Source organism: Galleria mellonella, unplaced genomic scaffold (assembly GCF_026898425.1).
Source record: "Galleria mellonella isolate WM207_F2 unplaced genomic scaffold, CSIRO_AGI_GalMel_v1 utg171, whole genome shotgun sequence".
Lineage (NCBI taxonomy): Eukaryota > Metazoa > Arthropoda > Insecta > Lepidoptera > Pyralidae > Galleria > Galleria mellonella.
In genome coordinates this window covers 1604113-1628181 of record NW_026442014.1, presented here as the reverse complement: position 1 = coordinate 1628181, position 24069 = coordinate 1604113, and the positions used below count along the sequence as shown (strand labels likewise).

Below are 24069 nucleotides of genomic sequence, written 5' to 3'. Positions count from 1 at the left end.
AAGTAAATAGATAAATATATATACATATGTATAAGTGCATAGAATTATCATGTACTATTGGTTAAAAGGTGTAAGCTAGCCATTCCTTTTGCCATTCTAAGCCTCATAAAAATGCTATAACTGGACTTCGACTTTTACACATTACGATTAACCCTGTATAAAAATACCATGGAAATGACCATGACATTAAAATAATAATAGAAAAAAAAATAATAATAAACGATTTGTCGTACCATAAGTGCTCAGTTTGCGGACAGCTGGGACAAATGTAAACACATGTTTTTAATTTATACACGTCGCCCTCTATTATTGGTGGTGGGTAACATTTTTAAATTGTATTAAATAACAAGCCCAGATTTTGTATCACAGATAACAATATTAAGTACAAGGTCTCTCTTTTTATTGCAAAAAAAATGTACAAATATTTTATTTTTGTAACGTGGTGACGAAATAATAGTGTCCGACCGAACTTTCGGTTTCGTATTAGGTTTCGGCTAGTTTCGGCCAGAAATTCTACTTTCGGCCTTAGTTTCGGTTTCGGCCAAAAATTTGCCTAAACTTTCGGCCGCGCCGAAACTTTGTGTTGTTGTTTTTTTTTAATTTACTTTCAAAAGTAAGTCATAATTTTAACATGTTTTTACATATAAATATATATGACATATTTGTTACATACTTTAATTAGTATTTATTATAACCGCTTAACTATCTGTCTATTTGTGTAAATAATTGTATAAAAAATATACTAGATTTCACTATAAAAGAGAAATTTTAAATGTTTCAGTAAGTTTCGTTTTCGTTTCGGCCGAAACTGAGACCAAGTGGTCTACCATGAAATGAAATTCCGAATTTTCGGGCTCAATTTCGTGTTTTTGTTCGTACCGAAATCGAGCCAGTAAATGGAGCTTAACATTTCTTTCATCATAAATCCTATCCTAATAGTCCAGAGAAACGGTATTTTAACATTTTTAATAATTTTAGACGGCATGTATTATGTAATTTTAACATCAAATTTCTGTTTCGTTCGTCCCCGAAATTTCGGAAATCATTTCATGATAGGCCTACAAGACCGAAAGTTCGGTTTCGATTTCGGCTGTAAAACCTGTTTCGGTCGGACACTACTAAATAGTGACATTTAAATAACAATTTAAATAGTGACAGTCCATTTGAATAAAGATGATTTTAATTTGATGGAGTAACAGTACAATGTAATACTTCAAACCAAAACACAGCCATGCAAACACAACTGCTTCACGGTAGAAACATGAGTGGGGCAGAAATACTCAAGCAAATGACTTTTATACAAAGTCTCTCAAAGTAAAGTCCGACTCGCACTTGACCGGCTTTTTTTTATTTAAAATACTGAAACGCTGATGATGTAATCATTACACTCTTAACATTCATGTACTGTTTCCTACATCGGATAAACAGATAGAAATACTGAACTTTAGCCGACTGCTCTCGATTTGCGCAACGTTCGCCGTTAACCTGCATTGTGACGTACTTCCGGCGTTCTGTGTGCGTGCAGTTGTGTACATGATTGTAAACATTACCCTATCATACTGTGCTATAATCGTCCCTTTCATCTCAATCTGACGTTTTACCCTACTTTTTTTATACCACTGAGGTGGCAAACAAGCATATGGCCCACCTGATGGTAAGCGGTTACCGTAGCCTATGAACCCCTGCAATATCAGAAGTATTACGCGCGCGTTACCGACCCTGAAGAAACCTCTTTACCCCCCTTTTGAAGAACCCTTTAGTTACTAGTATATAGTAATATAGATATCCGACTGGTAGAGGTGATATCACAATAAGTAATGACCTTTTTCCGTCATCAATGTCAAAAAAGAACCGAATATATAGATATTGGAGCGGTACCAATATCACCCATATCTAAAGTGACTTACCCGAAGGAGACTTTGTACAAAAGTCCATTGCTTGGGTACCTCTGTCCCATTCGTGTTTCAACCGTGAAGCAGTTGTGTTTCCATGGCTGTGTTTCGGTTTGAAGAGTGGGATATGGCGTGAATTTACTGGGTACAGAGGAATAACACCTGAGTCCTCAGGAATGGCAATGCATGGGGGGTATCATGGGCGAAACAGTATACTCTGTTATGTCCATGGTGCTGCTCATGTCTATAGGCGACGGTTACCACTTTCCATCAGGTGGGCCGTCAGCTTGTTTGCCATTCTAAGTTGTATAAAAAAAAAACGTTTGCTACTAGCCGAAATTGTAATGAAAAATAATAACATGTTTCCTATTATCGTTTATTGCGTTTCATGAGAAATATACTGAGTGATCATTTTTCTTTCTTTTAAAAAGCAATATCTGGAACAACATCTAATCATGGATGGATTTATAACTTTTTAGTAGAATCCAACCGTCATAAAAATCAGTCACAGAGACAAATGTTATTGTAGGTGTTACGCGGTAAGTAGTTTTATTCCGTTTTATTACGGTCACCTCGTCTTGAATTAAAATGATACATTCTAGAAATTTCTATGCGCGCACAATTACGAGATTATTGTAGCTTAGGATTTTTTTAATTAACGACAATGGCATAGTTACTTGCGTTAACGGTATAAGTTGGGGGAAAGGGATTGTTAGCAATGGAATTTGACAGCCCCATTGTGTCTTAAGCCTTATTAGGGCGCCCTCCACATGGTTCCCCCTGGAAACCATCGTGAACAATTCTTGTTGAATTCGTCACGATGGGCTAACTGACCTATTTCATCCTCACCTATCATCCTTCACTGGTGCCCCGCCGGTGTATACCGATAGCGCGGGTAGAGTTACCATTCCATTATCATCCATTAAAAAACGGTATACGCTGGCGGGGCATTAGTGAGGGATAATAGGTAAGATGAAAAGGCAAGTCAGTTAGCCCACCGTGATGAATACTCCTGGAATTCAGCACGATGGTTTCCAGGGCATGAGAGTTGCAGTGATCGCAATCCTATTTTCTTTAACACCCCATTCCATATCATAATTTGATAATAAACAAGAAAAAATATGTGAAATGGCGCGAAATCGAAAGAAGTTTTTAAAATAATAAAACTGTTCTAAATTTAAAATAATTAAAAAGTGAAAAAAAAGTTTTTATGTAACAGTATTTATGGCCAGACTAGTTATATAAAAATCGAATAAAAATTAACATGCGTTTTAAAAATATTCCTTAGTTATTAAAGTATGGCAGTGAAATTATAGGAAATGGCAGAATAACACTATAATCCTCAGGAATGGTGACGCGTGTGGTGTATATGTCTCCCGACGCTAGTTACCACTTTCTATCAGGTGAGCAGTAGGTCGTTCTAAGTATCATAAAAAATATTATAAAGCAAATTGGCGTTCAAGCATAAACTATGTACTTTTTATTTAGAATCCATAGAAATACCATGTTTTAGACACTTTGCTTTCTCTAACGCTGATGTTTTTCTTTTGAATTTGAGTACTTTTTCGCCCGATATTATTTATTATTATAATATATATGTATATATACATATATATGTATGTATAATGTAGGTAATATCAGTATTACATGTATGTTTTTTTTTATTATTGTTTTAATTTAATATTGTTTATTACGTTACAGCGTCACTTATATTTTGTGTTATTCCTGTCTACAGTCGACTGGTAGATAACGCCATATAGTGTTAAGTCCGCCATTTACACTATCTACGTGTATTAAAGTTTAATAAATAAATAAATATTTATTCGACTTCGAAAAAGAGGAGGATCTTAATTCAACAGTATTTTTAATCTATTCTATACCAGCATCTGTTACTAGTATATTATAGTAAATAAACCATTTTTACAAGCTCGGCTGTCGGCATTGATTGGGCCATAAAATATCTAAATGAATGGAGGTGAAGTCTAGACCGGCCGCTGACCCGGGGTGGGTGACCGCTGCGTGACGTCACTTCTCACTTGCACATCTCATTGACGGTTCAGCTAAAAGCTTCCGTCATACTGACATCCCAACAATGACATTCTGTGTACGGTGCCAATGCCTTGTTCTTGTATATTAATAACTAGTATTTAACCGCGACTTCGTCCGCGTCACCGAAATATATTATTTATTTTACTAGACTTAAAAGTAACCTATGTCGATAGATAGATAGATACTCTCTATTATTTCCTCCATAAGATTACAATAGTACCTAAATGTATTATAAACACAAACAATTATAAGAAATAATCACAATGAGAAAACAATGGGCGACCTTATCGCTAAGAGCGATCTCTTCCAGGCAACCTTTGGATGGAGAGGAGTAATTATATTAATTAATTATTATTATTATTAATTACGTAGACAACGCTCATTTGATATTTCGTTAAAAAGAACAAGTTAAGTTTAGTGTTGTAATCTTTTGGAGGAAACAATAAAGAGTACCTATCTATCTATCTATGTATTCGCACGTAATTACTGGGAGCTCCTATTTATTTATTTATTTATTCATTAGTACAAATATGTGTACATGGCGGACTTAATGCTAAAAGCATTCTCTCCCAGTCAACCATAGGGAAGTGTCAGAATACTCGAATGCGCTACTAGTAATTATTGATATACATACATACTAAAATTACATATATAAACGAATAAATATATATGAATAACAAATATACTTACACATATATGATATATACTATATTATACACATAATTGAGAATAATATAAAGCACTTACTGCTCGGATTTTTTGAAAGATGGTTTAGTCGATAGTCTCTTAAAGGCATCAGGAAGCGCGTTCCAGAGTCGTGAAGAATGTAGGAGAAAATAGTTTGAAGCGTAACCAGTACGGTGAGAGGGGAAAGATAATTGGAGAGTATTATTGCAACGAAGGTTACGTTCTAGGTGCTCCTATTGATACCAGTACAGTTTGGTTACATTTCTCATATTTGATTCTTTAATGGCTGAAAATAGAATGGTAACCTCGCCAGCATCAGTATATGCTGGTGAGGCACCAGTGATAGATGAGGATGAAGGCAGGTCCGTAGACTCAACGTGAAGAATTTGACAAGAATTAACCACGATGGTTTCCAGAAAGAACCGCTTGAAGATCGACCTGATAGGGTGTATTGCTAGCAAAGGGGCCATTCCGAACCATTTCTAACAATCTCTTTTCCCCTCTTATATTTGGTTACATAATAGATAAAGATAGAAGTAGATTGACCAGAGGGAGACTTTGTACAAAAGTCGATTGCTTGAGTACCTCTGTCCCATTCGTGTTTCAACCGTAAAGCAGTTGTGTTTGCATGGTTGTGTTTCGGTTTGAAGGGTGGGATATGGCGTGAATTTACAGGGTACAGAGGAATAACACCTGAGTCTTCGAGAATGGCAACGCATGGGAGGTATCATGGACGAAACAGTGTACTCTGTTATGTCCATGGTACTGCTCATGTCTATAGGCGGCGGTTACCACTTTCCATCAGGTGGGCCGTCAGCTTGTTTGCCATTCTAGGTTGTATAAAAAAAAAAGCTCAATTGATTATGACGCATTTATCAATAAATTAACCACGATGGTTTCCAGGGGTAACAATGTGGAACTCGACCAGTTAGGGTATATTGCTAGCAATGGGCATGTGAAATCCCATTACTAACAATCCCTTTCCCTCCTTTTTATTACGCTAGTCATTCCAAGTTTCATAAAAAAATATATTTCTCACTTTCAGATGGCTGGTGCGCGTTGTGGAAGATGTGAGTGGGGGGGAGTTACGCACGCGGCAGGGCCTGGTGCCGGCCGGCGTGCTGCACGAGAAGAAGACGGCAGAACAGGGGCAGACGGAGCTGGCTGCCAGAAGACAGTAAGTGGCTGGTTCATTATTCCTCTCTACACTCGACATATTTAGTGTTTACAATTTTAGAGAATCTGTTTTTAGTCACTTGCCATCAGGTGAGCCGCATGCTCGTTTGCCTCCTATGTTGTAAAAAAAATCTGTAAATAGAGAGATTTCTTCAAAATCGGCAACGCATGCGTGATGCCCCCGGTATTGCAGGAGTTCGTAGGCTACAGCAAACCGTTACCATCAGTTGGGCCGTATGCATCTTTGCCACAGAGGTAAAAAAATCTGTAAATATATTGTAACAAGGACATTATGAATGATTATAAATTCTTATAATCATTCATAATGTCCTTGTTACAATATATTTAGCTGATATTATTATAGTTATATAGAAATATAATTCATTAATTGAATATTCTTTATTACACTAAAACATATAGAAATAATCACATTTAAAACAAAACTGAGACCCCATTAGGTTAAAAACAATATTAGAACAATATAATTATTGAAATGTAACTGCATTGCTAATATCTCCATCATGGATAACTATTTTTTTTTTATACAACTTAGAATGGCAAACAAGCTGACGGTCCACCTGATGGAAAGTGGTAACGTCACCTATAGACATGAGCAGTACCATGGACATAACAGAGTATACTGTCTCGCCCATGATACCCCCCATGCGTTGCCATTCCTGAGGACTCAGGTGTTATTCCTTTGTACCCTGTAAATTCACGCCGTACACCACCCTTCAAACCGAAACACAGCCATGCAAACACAACTGCTTCAGGGTTGAAACACGAATGGGACAGAGGTACCTAAGCAATCGACTTTTGTACAAAGTCTCCCTCTGGTTTACTCATTTGCAAATCATAAAATTTCAAGTAATGCTGATAATTTGCAAAACATAACTTACAAATAATACAGTAATGTTTCGCAATTGCCTAAAATATTTCCAGATGCATTCGTCTTTCATTTGATAAATTTATTGCACGCAAACCGACAACCTGGGTCACAGCGGTGTTTAAAAGTAAGTCTGTTCCGTGGATTTGTCATGATTGGTGCTTTTACGTCAGTCTACACATCTTTGTCTCGTGAAGGAGACTGTAAAATACTGGAGATTGAGTTATTACTCATGCAGCCTCTAACTAAATTAAAGTAACAATTAATGTCAAACGCTAAGTGTAGTCTTGCCTTGGATGGGTGACCGTAAAACGGCGAGTAATTTCACACACACACACACACACACACACACACACACACACACACACACACACACACACACACACACACACACACACACACACACACACGCTGTTTAGGATTTATTATGATGTAATTTTGGAAATAATGAAATTAAAGACGGAGACTAATTTGTATGACTTTTATAACGAATAACCAACGAACGAATAGAGAGCATGAATCAACTTATTTTTGACGCTTTCTTGGCTAACAAAAAAGAATCAGGCGTTTAAACACACGCACACGCACACGCACACGCGCGCACACACACACACGCACACACATTTGTGTGTGATGATAATTTATTCATTGATGAAATATGACATATACAATTTCAATAGATGCGTGAAGATATTGCTCGATTGATACTAAAAAATACGATCTGAAGAAAAAATATCGACTTTTAAAATAATTCGATTCAGAAGGTTTGTGATTTAAAAAAAAAACAAAAATAAACGCGTTTTCTATAAAAAAAAAAAGTACGTTTACATTTTAATTTTTATACTTCATTTCGTTCACATGCTGATTTGTTGGGAGAATGTTCATACTCATAGAATCAGTATGTTCATACATAAGGAAGCTATGAAAGGATGGCAATTTTCTAAAAACTGGAAAAATACATAGAATGTGATAGATCGACCTAGATTTTTTCACTTATCTGTCCTGATCTTAGTCTAACTAACTATACTGGCAGTATCCGTAGCTGCGCTTATATGAATATGCATCGAAAACTGTCCACTATTGAACATAAGCCTAATAAGGGGAGTTTTGCTAGTAGTTGCCACGCATGTCAAATGGGTTAGCAACCGCAGTTAATCTTTGGCGATGTTTTAAAAGGAACGCTGATGCCAATTCCTTAACAAATAAAATCCCTTAGTCGCTTCGTTCAACACCCACGGGAAAGGAAAGGGTAGCCCATTCTATTCTGGGACCACATGGCGATATATGTGCTAAGTATAAAGTATTTTATGTGCTAAATGATAATATAACCTACCCATGTACCAATTTCATTCGAATCTGAGTCCTCAGGAATGGTAACGCATGGGAAGTGTCATGGACGAAACAGTATACTCTGTTATGTCCGTGCTACTGCTCATGTCTATAGGCGACGGTTACCACTTTCCATCAGGTGGGCCGTCAGCTTGTTTGCCATTCTATTTTGTATAAAATAAAATCCATTCGATAGATTTTCCAAATTTTCGCATCAGGATAAGATTAAATAATGACCGATACAAAAATGTAATCAACTTCTTACCATTTTAGATGAAGAAAGATCGGTAACTTTAATGATTACCAATAATGCTAGCCTCTTTAACGTCTTTGTTGTTAGCTTGAAACTATCACACTTCATTCAGCGACTGAGGCTCAGTGGTGATCACAAAGAGTTAACTGCTTCCGTACTTTGAGAATTACTTAAAGCCGTTGTTTCCGGTTGTCGTTGAAATCTCTGTTAATGTTGTTGGCTACTAGCCACCATCTGCTAATCGTGTTGAACTCACATGATGAATAGAGACTTAATATCCATTTTAAAAAATGGGAGCGTATATTTAAGTCTGTATATAATATTATTTCTAACTATTAGATGCATGAATAAATTACTTATATTATTGCTCTAAGAACCGGGTCGAGAGTATTAAATAAAGTTCAAATCCAGTCGGATTTAGTCCCTAAAGAAAACATATTTCCGACAGAAGAGTAAACTTTTAAAATGTTTCATATGTAATCAAACTAAAGGAAAACAAGTCAAGCTTCAAAAACGAAGTCAGCAAACATGATGCCATTATGATCGAGATTTTTGGTACGCGCTTGAATCGTAAACATTCAACATGATTGCTGACAATAATAAGACACGCATCTCCGTTTACTTATTCCAAATGCAAAATTCTGGAGCGCAATTATAAAGGGATTTTATTTTACAGTTATCTGCAGCCAAGTCGATCGTCGGCTTCTGCGTTTCGTTTGGGCATTGCTTGCGTCAGTATAGTATCTGGATCATTGTGCCTCTAAATTTCGTTACATACTAAAATCTTTATTGCATCTAAATCACTTCAACTAGTCGTTTAATGTATATCTACTTTGTATGAAATTTTTAGTAGACTGTATTAATCTCCACGGCATCGTATTGTATTTTGAGATTTTAAGTTGAACTTTTTTCTATATGTGGCGATGAATTAAGAATAAAAACTTTTATCTTCTTTCTTTTTTACAATATTGAAAGGAGCGATTAAGAAAATAAACCCAAATTATGGTCAAATTAAAAGCCTCATTTTATAGAGAGAAACCATTTTAGTTTTTAAATCAGACTTCTGATAGAGAATTGTTAATCTATCTTTTTAAGGATCTTGTAGATGCGTTATAAGTGTTTTCTAACTTTTAAATATCTAAATTCCATCAAGTTCAAACAGTCTCCAGTGCTAATAGAATAAGTACCTAAATTTTACTGTACGCAAATTCCTTGTTTGGTTTTGTAAACTAAATAAATGTTAAACAGCATCTGTGCTTTTAGCATTGGTGTATTTCCGTTTAGTACTCATATATAGCGGTGAAATTACAGGGTACGAATGGTTCAAGAATGGCAACGTATTAATGCGTCTAATGTATTTAATGATGTTCATAATTCTATACATATTAGTATAATACCAGCCGTTAATTGTCCACTATTGAACATAAGCCTCCCCCATAAGGGGGGATTTGCCAGTGCTTGCCACGCTTGGTAGGCGGATTGGCAGCCGCAGTTAGTCCTTTGGTGACGTTTTGAGAGAGATGCTGCTGTCCATTCCTCGTATAAGTTCCTTTAGTCGCCTCTTACAACACCCATGAGAAAAGAAGAAATGGCCCATTCAAAGCCGGGACTTCACGAAGAATTGTTCTGTACATGCATGATTACATATAAACGATGGTAATATTTTCCATTTGGTGAGCTTGTTTGCTATGCTTAATGCATAAAATTTCTATTTTTATCTTACATCTCTTAATGTCCTTACCTACCACAGGTGCTCTAAGAAACCACTAATGCTTGTATCATAAAATAATTTAGTAGTACACGTGTTTCCCGCGTCGCTGGCAAATTTTCCAGTACTCTGGCCACAGATCCCATTCTAGATTTATGGTTTAGATATCTAGCTCAGGGGCAGATTAACAAGCGTAATATTACTTTGTAGCGTTGCCATAAAATGAAGCTCTTTGTATTTTCCATTGCAATAAGACGTTTTAATGCTTTGAGTTTTCATAGTTACATTCGCTATGATAGTGTAGTTTTGGATTTAGATTCAAATCTCTAATTATTTGTTATACCAAAAAATTTACAACTCAGTGAACTTTGTCATTTTAAAAATAGGAAGTCCTATTCAAGGATTATTAGAATAAGTAAATAATATAAATACCCAAGTTAGTGGACGTTATTTAAATTGGCACAGTTCTTGGTTGTGGTTAGTGGAACTGAAGACATGAATTGAAAAAATGAGTGACTTGAAAGTATATGTGTCAATCTAACTTGAAAATAATCTGAAACCATTAAGTTAAAAACAGTGTGTTAAATCGTCACACCACCTAGATCTGACATGCAATTTGATCACAGGATAAATAAATATGTTATGTTGTTTGATATAAAAATATATTTAGAATTTTAGTCAAATTAGTCAAAAATTTTCATCGCACTTAAACAAAGAGGCATTATTTTAAGATTATTGATTCTTCTTTATTGAAAACAAAGAGAGATGTTCACGGCAAACAAGTACAAAGATATCAACCATTACAAAGCTTTTGCGGGCTTGTTTCCCCAGCTTTGTGATATTTATCAATCGTCAAGTCCTTATAATAAACATTTAAGTAGGTATCACATACAAAGACTAAATTTAAGTGTACCTACATAAAAGTAAGACAATGGAACCTGTACCGTACACGAGCGCAGGGTTTTAGAAGTTGAAAATTGCATCAAATTGAACATTAGTAGTTATGGTTGAACAGCGAGGCAGTGCCGCAGTCCTATAATTCTCATTTCGCACCTTCTGTGACAATATTTTTATTAGGATACTTTCCTTTCTAGATTTTTCTTAGAGATAGACTTCTCATAAATAGGCAGTATGCTAAGGGATGGCCTGGATTGATCCATTCAGTCTGCTGGTCATTCAAGACTATTTCTCCAAGAACCATGATGGTTTCTGAGCGGGACTACGCGGAAATCGATCTGACATAGCGCATTGTTAGTAATGGGGTCGTTTAATTCCATTGCTAGATTACCATTGACTCAGTCAGGTCGATCTCCACACGGCCCCTCTGTAAACCGTCGTGGTCAATTCGAGGTTAATTCGTCACGAAGGCTTTACTGACCTGCCTTCATCTTCATCTATCACTCAGTGGTGCCTCGCCAGCCTATACCTATAGCGCAAAAGGGACACCATTTTAATCACATTAAAAAAAATACGCGTGATATGTCATAAAAAATTCGGCCCATAGTTAGATAATTTGAACTTTATATTATATCCAAACATAAAAAATATCATCCTACTTTCATTAGCAATCTGAAAAAATACACATATATTTTACTTAGCTCGCTTTCTGTACTGAATTATGAAATTACTTTGATCTGAATTCCATCTAAATGGTATCTCTGTCAGCAGCTAGCACTTAATGAGTGAATTCAGAGAACTTTGAAGTACAAAATAACGGAAGCAAACTTCTGTAAGCAATTTGCAGTGACGATTGCTTCATATCCTCGCCCTGGATAACATTGTAACGAAATAATATATCGGTTATGTGCCAGTAGAGAGCAACAAACGATGACGGTGAGCAATTGCGTCTTTTGGGTTTAATTTGACATACATTGCCTCAGGACACAAAATTTTTTTATTACTCTTTCCAATAAAACCTTTTCAGTGTGAATTGTTGTTTTTTTTTTCTATTTGTTCTTTTCTATTGTTAAATTACTCAGCGGGCTATGGAGAAGGCTGAGCTCGGAGTCTCTGCGTGATAGAATCCGAAACGAAGATATCCACAAAAGGACCGACATAATCGACATAGGCCAAAGTATAAGCAAGCTGAAGTGGCAATAGGCTGGTCATATAGCTCGAAGAACCGATAACCGATGGAGAACAAAGGACGACCTCCCATTAGATGAAGTGACGACCTGAAATACATTACAGGGAGTCAGCGGATGCAGGTCGCTCAGAACCGTTCTTTATGGTAGTCTATGGGGAGGGCTTATGTCCAGCAGTGGACGAATGATGGCTAAAATAATGACCATGATTGTTAAAAAATATAATATTTTGTTGTTGGCAGTAAACGTTTTCTTTCTTTCTTTCTTAATGTACAACTAGGTAATTCCTATGCATATGAATCAATGCAGGGCAATCATTCAATCTCCTGTCCAACTATTCGCAGTCGGTTGTCTCGTTAGGGTCCTCAATGACAGCTCGCACCCGACAAACTGCTCGGTCTAATTGCATTCAGAGTGACAAATGCAACGCCAATTTGTAGATGTCCTTGCTTGAAGTAATGCGACATTTGTATGGTTGGAGGAGCAATTGTTTTGTTTGCAGTCACATTTTCACCAGAAGGAGACTTTGTACAAAAGTCGTTTGCTAGGGTACCTCTGTCCTATTCGTGTTTCAACCGTAAAGCAGTTGTGTTTGCATGGCTGTGTTTTGGTTTGAAGGGTGGGATATGGCGTGAATTTATAGGGTACAGAGGAATAACACCTGAGTCCTCAGGAATGGCAATGCATAGGGGGTATCATGGGCGAAACAGTATATTCTGTTATGTCCATGGTACTGCTCATGTCTATAGGTGACGGTTATCACTTTCCATCAGGTGGACCGTCAGCTTGTTTGTCATTCTAAGTTGTATAAAAAAAAAGAGTTATCCATGATGGAGATATTAGCACTGCAGTTACATTTAAATAATTATATTGTTACCCCCATAAAGGGGGTTTGCCAGTAGTAGCCGCGCTTGGCTTGCGGGTTAGCAACCGCAGTTTGGCTTTTGGTGATGTTTTAAGAGGGACACTATTGCCCATTCCTCTACCATAAGCTCTTTTAGTCGCCTCTTACGACACCCACAAGAAAGGAAGAGATAGCCTATTCTATGCTTTTTTTTAATAGATAATGAAATGGTAACCCCGCCTGCGCTATCGGTATACTCGTACATTGGCGGGGCACCAGTGAGAGATGATTGGTGAGGATGAAAACAGGTCAGTTAGCCCACCGTGACGTATCTAACAATAAATCAATCACGATGGTTTCTAGGCTCCCCTCATGCATAAAATATGGTGATTTTATATGAGACATTTACTGGATATTATTAAAGGTATATTTTTGCGTCTATCCACCTGCCAAGCGATAAACGTATCACTTTAATTGGATTGGCAACCGCATTTAAGCTTTTAGAGATGTTTTAAGAGGGATGCTGCTACCTAAAGCTCGACCATTAAGTTCCCTTAATCACCTCTTACGACACCTACAGGAAAGGAGGGGCAAGAGGGGAAGTAGACTATACTATACCGGGTAATACGGCGACGTAAAAATATGATACTGTTTATTTTAGTCAATTTTTTGTGTATTGTGTTAAAACAGTAAAAAAGCTGACGTTTGCCTCTCTGACATGGCTCAATTGATACAATTTGATAACCATAATCTAATATCACGAAATATACTGTAACACCACGCAGTGCTATTCCTAAAAATTATGATATTATGCAACCTTACTCTCTAGATTCAGTAACCACTTCATTGAGTACTCGAAAATATGAAAATATCAACTACATAATAATAACAAAGTATGATTCCACTGTCCATTCACAATTCCATAATACTCCCACGCACTTACCTTTTGGCATCACAATCACATACGTTCCCGGTGAGTCAGGAGCTAGGAAAACATCCACGTGTCTAAAGAAATGTTTATCATTTCTATTTGCCCTTGTCGCCACGTCAATCCAACGGGCACATACGTGTGATTCAAATTTTTTCAATTGTATATCTTGGCCAATATCTAATCATAACGTGCCTTCTGTATATTTGGATTATACCGATGAAAAATTTAGTATAATCAGTCTCGACAAACAACGGAAGCTTTTTATAACTAGTTTGGCTAGAGTCGGACAAAAAAGTATATAAAATCTGTATGTATATAATACTTATATAATAAGTATATATAATACTGTTGAGTTTCTTGCCAGCTCGATAATTATGATAGGTGGTAACAAGATTCTACCATCGAAAATTCTACCTTGCATTCCTGTTCTAAGTAAGAGCAAGTAAAACAAACTCCTATAATTAGAAGAAGGAATACAAAATGTCAATTTGCAAACCTCCTGGTGTTATAGGCTACGACAACTGCTTATCAACAATTAAGCAAATATAATACGCATGATAAACAAAAATTAGAGCGTAACGCTCCAAATTTCAACCAGCATTTTCGAGTGAATTGATGATTTTGAGCAAAAATTTCTATGAACATTCTAAAAGCATCATTCATCAGTGAGGAAGTAAAATTATCTGGCATGATGATATCTCAGCCTGTGTGATGTTAAAATAGCTTTAAAAAAAGATATTGTGTACTTTAATAAAAAGTAAATTTAATATATCAATGACAACTGGACTAAAGGACAAATTTAATAAGACGTCTTGATATATTTATATCCTATAAATCTAGCAAGTTGATAACAAAGGAGACGTCCAATCACAATAATGTGGTTGCCAATCCTTTTATCAGTAAGTATTCTCAGACTTCACCACAGTCAGTAAAATGACATCATTGAATGAAAAGCTATGACTATCAAGATTCTATAGATAGCTGGCATAAAAGTTCTCAAATCAAGTGTTAAAGGATAGATTTAAATTATTGCAAAAAAATTCAATTTATTTTTGCCTTATAATTATTTAAGTTACTAATTCCTCTATTATTATTTATAATTATTTCAATTATTAAACTTTTTGTGTAGTGATGGAATAAGAAAATATTGCGTCATCATTAGTTTTTATAGCCAGGATGTCATGAAATGTGATTTTAGAGGTTTTTATCAGATATCGATCACTTATTTTTAGTTTATAGTAAACTTAACAAAGAACTGTATTTTAATTCACCTTGCCAGCCTGATATGTAATAATAGAGGAATATCCTTAGAGTTCCGTCACAAATTCTACCGTCAAACATCTTCTTCTTTAGCATTTTAATTAGAAAGTGTGATATAAGCAACAGAATTCTAAATACTTTGAATGAAAATCTTCATGGTAAAAAGGCTGAGAATACAGTTTCTCGCTCAGGCTGTAGAATGTGATCCCTACCGATATTTTCTCCAGAGATTACAGTATGGAGTTCTTTCAAAAGGGTGTTTTAAGATTTCTTCAGGTTTGGCAACACCTAACGTAACATCCCTGGTGTTATAGAAGTCCATAGGTTACATTGATCCTTAAACAAGAGACTCAATGTATGCTTGTTTGCCTGTGTGTATTGTCTTGGTATAAAAAAGGCCTATTCTCATTTGAAGTGAACTCTTGCAGAGCGGTGGTACGAGAGCTAGTGGAGACGGAGGAGGAGTTCGGCCGTGACATGCAGCAGGTGGTGTCTAGGTACATGCGGCCCATGGACAAGGCTCGCACACCCAAGCCCGTGTTCGACAACAGGGAACTGTTGTTCTCCAACTTCAGACAGATCGCGGAGTTTCACAATACGTAAGTGGTGTCACGTGTATTATTAGTACTTTGGTAACTCTATAAGTAGGAAGAAAGCACTGTAGCTTCTCCTTTTCACCCCAAGGATATCGTAAAAGGCAAAAGAAGATTTTTATAAGAGGGGGACCCTTATGGAAAGACACTAGTACCATACATAGGCATGTTTAAGAGAAAGCCCGGTAAGCCGTGCCCGCTCAAAATTGTCTGGTGTTCGCCTCAGGATTAGGAACGGAACTTTCAGCTGTGAGCAAAAACATATCTAAGAGCATATATGCAGCTTTAACGAGTACAAAGTTATAGAATTGGAAAATAATTTTAAATATACCAATAGCCCCATGTTTATTATTTAATTTTCAACATACTTTAAAAAGATTCTAAATTCGGTTTTGTTTTTTAAGTTTATGTTTTCAAAACTCTATCAATTGTAAACCGATTTGGAAAATTTTAACTATCATAAAAGAAGAATCTTCGACACTCGGTTTTCCCCGCCTACAAGAGTCTGGTGAAAATAGAGAGATATTAAAATAGTTATGAAAAAAAATATTATAGTTTATTATACTTCTTTATCAAGTTTTTCTTCATATTATGTAAACAATTTTTTTTGTGGCAGAACTCTGCTGGAGGGCATAAAGTACTATGCTGGTGAGCCGCGCATGCTCGGCCGAGCACTACTGCGTATGGAACGAGAGTTCGACAAACATGTCGCGTACTGCCGTGACGAGCCACTCGCCCAACATTTGCTCGCCACCGATCCTGTTGTCAACAAATATTTCCAAGTCAGTTCAAATTTTTGTATATTAAATATGGTCTTTTGAATTTTAATACAATTACTGAATAAATTCTATGTTAATCATTCAGCGCCATCTATTTATAATGACTATAAATACTATCTATTTTTTAAACTTCTCACTAACGCCATCTGTAGATTTCAATAAAATTTTCAGTTATATTGTTTTAGCGACATCTAACGAAATAAATATAAACTATAAGTTAGACTAAATTCCTTTATGGATGTCCATAAAGTATCTCAGTTTTCCACGAGAGGGCGCATATTCTAAATAAATAGATAATGTAAACTATTTTTAATAAAAGTACCCAAACCGTGTTAATATAATATCAGAACAAAATTAGTAACTAAAACCAAACAAATAACATCACAGATTTTTTACTTACTACTACAAATAAATATTTAACACATTTCTTATATTACGAGAGTTAGTAATAATCAAGCTTACGGTCGGTCTGATGGTAATGCAAGTTTTTAAGGGCTGCGGTTTTTTTTTTAATTAATGGATGATTATGAAATGATATGCCTGCACTTACGGTATACGCTGGCAGGGGATTAGCGAAGGATGATAGGTGAGATTGTGAAGATGGGTCTGTTAGCTCATCGTGATGAATACACATGGAATTCAACACGATGGTTGTTAGCGGGGATCACGTTGAGGTCGACCTGACAAGGGTTTTTTCTTCTTTTCAAGGGGAAAGTGACCCTTATGTGGTGAATGGCCAGGCAAGGTGTATTTCTAATAGTAGGATCTCTAAACTTTATGACTATTAATTGTCCCCTCTACCCATGTATTAGTTTTGTTTTAATGGGTGATAATGGAATCGTAACCCTGCCCGCGCTATCGGTATACACCAGTGAAGGATGATAGGTGAGAATGAAGCAGGTCAGTTAACCTATCGTGACGAATTCAACAAGAATTGTTCACGATGATTTCCAGGGGGATCCACGTGGAGGACGACCTAATAAGGTATATTGCTAGCAATGGGGCTGTCAAACTTCATTGCTAACAATCCCTTTCCCCCCACCTATGTATTAGTTTTAAATGCAATTATTGATAATATTTATGATTCCTAAAGCCACTAATTCCCAAATCTTTAGATATCTCTTAGATACAGTTGGGCGCCGCGATGCGCGACCGTTAGGCAGCCAGCCAATAACTAGAATAGTCCAAATGCCGCCGCTTAGCGTATGATTGCTGTCAATCCAGCTTCATATCGGGGGCAATCGCGTTCACATAAACACTACGATATTTTTTTTTTCAATACAACTTAGAATGGCATAAAGCTGACGGTCCACCTGATGGAAAGTGGTAACCGTCGCCTATAGACATGAACAGTACCATGGACATAACAGAATATATTGTTTTGCCCATGATACCCCCCATGTGTTGCCATTCCTAAGGACTTAAGTGTTATTCCTCTGTGCCCTGTAAATTCACGCCATGTCCCATCCTTCAAACCGAAACATAGCCATGCAAACACGACTGCTTTACGGTAGAAACACGAATGGGACAGAGGTACCCAAGCAATCGACTTTTGTACAAACTCTCCCTCTGGTTTATTATTATTATTTATAATAATACAGTACTTAGCTAAAATACAAAATTATTATTGCAAGATTTCGTTAAAGATTAGAAAGCTTAAATAAAAGTAGTGGATAATTGGAAATAGATACGTACTAGATAAATAGATATATAATTTATTTGCATTACTTACAGCACGTAAATAATAACAGATATAGATACATACGCTTTCCATCAGGTGGGCCGTCAGCTTGTTTACCATTCCAAGTTATTAAAAAAATACGCAGAAAAAGAAAACAACAATAAGGAAAATACATAAAAGAAGTAACATAATTTCGTTTGCTACAGTAACGCAAAATGGTCACAACTTATTTTATTGCTTTGCCCTCAAAAGAGCAAAACACTGATAGATATATTACGTCGTGGCCAAATGCCAGTAGGTATTTCTACTAATAAAATAATTGGTATTTATTCGATGAGATGAAACAGTATTTGTGATATTTTCATGTCTATTTCATATGTTAAGCAATAAAATTCCTTAGAATGAAATTGGGTCAATGCCTCCATAGTTCAATGTTCTTTCTGTACTGACGTCACGATGAGATTAAAAATTTGAAAAAAGAAAAACAAATAAATCTCAATCGGCGAAACAGTATACTCTGTTATGTCCATGGTACTGTTCATGTTTATAGGCGACGGTTACCACTTTCCATCAGGTGGGCCGTCAGCTTGTTTGCCATTCTAAGTTGTATAAAAAAAAAATATATCGATATTCACCGTTTCTGTAATTCAGTTTTGATCAAGTGCATACAAAAAATACGATTTTTTGATATTCTAAGCAACTATTTTGATATTTTTTTCATTAATATTTTTAGTTTTTAAGGAAAGAAGTTGTTTCGATGGTCATTAAAATATTCAAGTTAGAGGATTAAAAATTATTGCATAAGTAAGTTATTAATTTATGTATCTTTGTTTCACATGTTCACCTATAGAAAGGGGTTCTGCCAGTAATTGCTACGCTTGGCAAGCAAGTTGGCAAGTGCAGTTAGGCTTTGGAGACGTTTTTAAAAGGACATTGCTGCTCATCCCTCGACCATCAAATTAATTCTCTTAATCGCCTCTTAAGACATCCACAGGAAAGGAAGGGGTGGCCTGTTCTGTGTTGGGACCACACTTTATTTTCATTTATTATAATTTACTATAGTTTTTCACACTTTATTAAAATTTATTATTATAATATCAAGAAAAAAATACCTAAATTACTTTGTAATGTTCAATTTGAGAATTGTTTATTAAAGAATATGTAATGGAGTAATGCCAACTAGAATGTACTTACATAGATTCTTATTACATTCCTCTCGACTTGTAGGGAATGTCAGCCATCATAATGTAGTGAGATTAAAATGCATTCATACGATACAACGCACACAATACTTGGCAAATGCATTTGATGAAAGGTCGACGACACTAGCCAGAAAACAGAACTAGGTGTCCGGGGTTTGATTAACAAGACACACATGATCATTATATTTTCTGATTTGTGAGTGGCATTTCTACTTGCTTATCCTTCGGGTTATGTCGGATATCCTCGTTTCGGATTCTATCACGCAAAAAAACTATGAGCACAGCTCACGGAGTAACTTGAAGCTTTTGCAAACGGGTCTTAACAAAATTGTAACTAGTCGATGTCTGTGCGTAAAAGATATTGAAAAAAAAAATTAATTGAGAAACTTAATAAGAGTTATAGAAGCCAAAACATTAATTTTTGTTTGTCTGTCTATCTGTTTATTTCGGCATCAAGCTAAAACTAGTGCATCAAATTGGATGCGGTTTCCTGAACGTTTAATTTATAATCTGGTGTATGTCAATACGCCATTTACTTTCAAAATCGACGCGAACGTGTAGGAAAGGTTTTTATAGAGCTAAATAGTTTGAAAGGCTAGATATTGTTTTTAATAAGTGAAAATGGAACGGTAACCCCACCTACGCTATCGGTATACGTTGGCGGAGCACCGGTGAGAGATGATGGCTGAGGATGAAAGTAGATCAGTTAGCTCACAGTGACGAATTCCAGAATTAATCACGATGGTTTCCAGAAAAAACCTTTCTCTCCACTAGTAAATAGTATAACTTGAATACATTGGCACTTGAATACATCTGTCTCATTCGTATTTCAACCGTGAAGCAGTTGTGTTTGCATGGCTGTGTTTCAGTATGAAGGGTGGGATATGGCGTGAATTTACAGGGTATCAGGTAGGGTATAGTCCTCAGGAATGGCAACGCATGGGGGGTATCATGGGCGAAACAGTATGCTCTGTTATGTCCATGGTACTGCTTATGTCTATAGGCGACGGTTACCACTTTCCATCAGGTGGGCCGTCAGCTTGTTTGCAATTCTAAGTTGTGTAAAAAAAGTCATCAAATTCTAATTGCAGTTGTCAACCGGCCTGCTAAGCGTGGCAACTACTGGTAAAACCCCCTCTTATGGGGGAAGCCTATGTTCAGCAGTAGACAGTTGACGGCTATAATCATGATGAATAGCATCAAAAACCATACATATATAGATACCTCCTATAAATATAACCTTCAAATTTTCGGTAGTCTGAGAAAAAGACAAGATATTTGCGGCATTCCTTCTCAGTGATCGTGCACAGTGCGTAATATTTATTATTATTATAGTCACGTTTAGCGGTTCTACAATTATCATGGTGCTATAATAGCGGAGTCCTACGCATCCAGCGCTCGGTCACACCTCGCACTTGACTCAAATCCAGAAATAATTTCGTTTCGGCACCACCTTGCCACTTCCTGTGCCTCATTGAACAAAACAACATATCACTCAGTTGTGTTAAATCACTTCGGAGATACAATTTAACTAACTACTCAGACAGGGGGGGAAAGGGATTGTTAGTAATGGGATTAGCAACCTTATTACTAACAATATACTCTATCAGGTCGACCTCCTCCCGGTTTCCCCTGGAAACCACCGTGACTGATCCTTATTAGGCTAACTGACCTACTTCATCTTCACTATCATCCCTCACTGGTGTCCCGCTAGTGTGTAGTACTGGTGTACCGTAAGCGCAGATGGGGTTACCATTCCATTATCATCCATTGAAAAAAACTACTCAGACATGCCAATTTATCTGTCTCTTTAAACATTAGATTGAGAAGTATATTGGCAATGTAAAGAGAGAAAATAACCTTTATGTTAGAGCGAAATAGACAATAGGTCAATAATTTGCACAATATAAGCTCGAAGCTGATTTGACGGCAGAATGATTAAAATTTAATCCCTTCTAGTATCCCACCTAAGATATCACCAGGGCCAAATTACGGTTACCGACTCGCCTGCCAGGTGTTGCAACTATTGGCAAAAACTCTCTTTTTATGGACCCCCAGATGTTAGTAGTAGGTGACTGATGGCTGACTTGATGACTTAACGCGATGAAAAAGCTTTTACAAGTAAAGTTTTAGTACGTTTTTAGTTTAGTAAGTTTTAGTACCTACATTTAGTTTCAACCGTAAAGCAGTTGTGTTTGCATGGCTGTGTTTCGGTTTGAAGGGACATATGGCAGTAGATTTATAAGGTACAGAGGATAACACCTGAGTCCTCAGGAATGGCAACGCAAGAGAGGTATCATGGGCGAAACAGTATACTCTGTTGTGTCCATGGTACTGCTCATGTCTATAAGCGATGGTTACCACTTTCCATCATTTTTATTTTTATTTTTATTTTTATTTTATTTATTAGGCGCACATAACAGAAGTTTACAAATAAAAACTTAAATTATAATATGCAAGTACATAACGGGTATCAGGTAAACTTGCCACAACATGTGCACACAGCATGATCCAATAATAAATGCGACTGCAACAAAGCTATTAAGGTTGCAACTATCAGTGAAAAATTTAAACATAAAAATTAAACATAAACATAAAGAAAGTTAAATAAAAAAAAAAAAAACCAAAACAAAATTATTTAAGAGATTTCTAAATATTACATTATCTTATATAATTGTCTGCGAAATTGATCATCAGGTGGGCCTCAGCTTGTTTGCCATTCTAAGTAGTATAAAAAAAATACCTGCTTCTTTTGCCGACGTTTTGACGTGGATTGGAATTCACGTGGTAGTAAAAACTTTTTCATCGCTTTAAGTCCCGATTGTATACTTAAAAATATGTGTAAACAACGCGAAAGTTTAAAAATAAACTGTGATGATTATTGCTATAAATAGCAATAGCGTCCAGTCCTAATGACAATTAGCTACAATACGAGTAAACCATAGATGTGTGACATCGGTTACCATCGGGCTATTATGGAGTCGAAACATGTCAAGTGGAATTACATAACGCACCGTTTTTTAATCTCTTAATAAATTCGCTTTTAACTTAATACAACTTTTACATCCTTTATCTGAAAGAGACTGTACAAAAGTCGTCTGCTTGAGTACCTTTGTTCCACTACTATTTCTGCTGTAAAGCAGTTGTGTTTGCATGGCTGTGTTTAGATTTGAAAGGTGGAATATGTCAGTGAGTTTACATAGTACGGATGCTTAATATCTTAGTCCTCAGGAATGGCAATGCATGAGGGATACCATGGTTATAATAATGTATTATGTCTATAGGCGACGGTTACCACTATCAATCAGGTAAGCCGTCAGCTTATTTGCCATTCTAAGTGTCATAAAAAAAAATTATATCAACTCTGACCTAAATACTTCGCAACATTTTTCTTACATCTTCCTTGTTTTTTTTCCAAATCTATTTAGGGTCGACAAATGCAGAGAAAAGAAAAAATGAATCAAACTTGGAAAATTAATAGAGATGTATTTTAAATTTCTTTCTTCTTTCTTTCTTCATTAAATTCTTCATATTTTTTAAAATACATTTTTTAGTCATCTCAATATTCACTTCCTTTCTGGACATGTCTTCTTTCACACAATCCATCCATCTCTTTCTGGATCTTCCTCTACACTTATAGGCATCCACTTTAATAGCTTTTTTTAAAATTATCCATCGATAAAAGTAAAAAATTCAAATAGTTTCTTTAATTAAAAATAATAGAAATTTAACCCTATGTTCGTTTGAAACATATATTCTAATGAAAGGTACGTGATGGGGCAAATTTGTTTTAGCCTTACTAAATATAGGTCTTTCTCGTAGACCGCCATAAAGAATAATCATGAGGCATCTACGTCCATAAACATTATTGCTTTTATACATAAACCTCTTTTAACAATTACGTTGTTTTGTCACTTTCTTTCAAATTGAGAATGTAGTGTGAAAGAAAGAGACAAAACAGTTCAATAGGTAAAATGAAATGTTTGATGTTTTTATGAAAAAGGGTGATAGTCTTTAAAGTTCCTTACCTTTCTAGCTAGTTATGATTTATTTATCATTGAATTAAAATGCCTGTCTATTTTTTTTTAGTAAGAATACTTTAATGTCGATATGAAGTCGCTTCTCAAGAACTGTTGTTTATCTTGAAAACAAAAGTTTAATTTTATAACGAAATAAAAAGCCCTGATTAAGGAGTTTTCAGAAAATTACTGTAAGAAATTAATTCTCTTGAGTAAAAATAATATTAGCAAGGACTCTCACTGGACACTGCAAACTTAACAAGCATATGGCCCAACTAGGCTTATGCCCAAAAAGTGTTTGCAGATTTTGTCACAGTGAGGAAGAAACGCCGCAGCACTGAATACGTACCTGTAGCCCACTCATACATAAACGATATATCTCCTTTGGAAAACACACTCTATATCCTGAGGAGATAAAAAATGTCGTTACAAAAACATTTTAAAATTCCTATCTTTGTTAGAATTAGCAGCGAACTTTAGAATAAGGCGAGAACAAAAGATCATGGAAATGTCGCAGTGCCACAGGTTTTTCTGCCCGCAAAATCCCGTCTTTCAGTAATAATAAAATACACCGAAATATTTTTCTGTCTGTATAAATTTAATATATAAATTTATAATAGATATTATTCATTACAACTTTGCATTTAATTCTAAATGGTCCGCTGTTTATTAATTTCATTAAATTACTTAAATAGA

At 35.9% G+C, this 24069-nt stretch overlaps 1 protein-coding gene across 11 annotated transcripts in view; it reads left to right on the top strand.

Moving 5' to 3' along the window:
* Nucleotides 1–24069, top strand: part of LOC113518072 (obscurin) — a 177919-nt gene that overhangs the window by 84578 nt on the left and 69272 nt on the right. For all 11 annotated transcript variants that reach the window (XM_052892849.1, XM_052892845.1, XM_052892850.1 and 8 more), the window contains 3 exons: nt 5674–5805; nt 15528–15698; nt 16309–16474. In XM_052892849.1, the coding sequence (XP_052748809.1) occupies nt 5674–5805; nt 15528–15698; nt 16309–16474 (469 nt within the window). The remainder of the gene's footprint in view (nt 1–5673; nt 5806–15527; nt 15699–16308; nt 16475–24069) is intronic.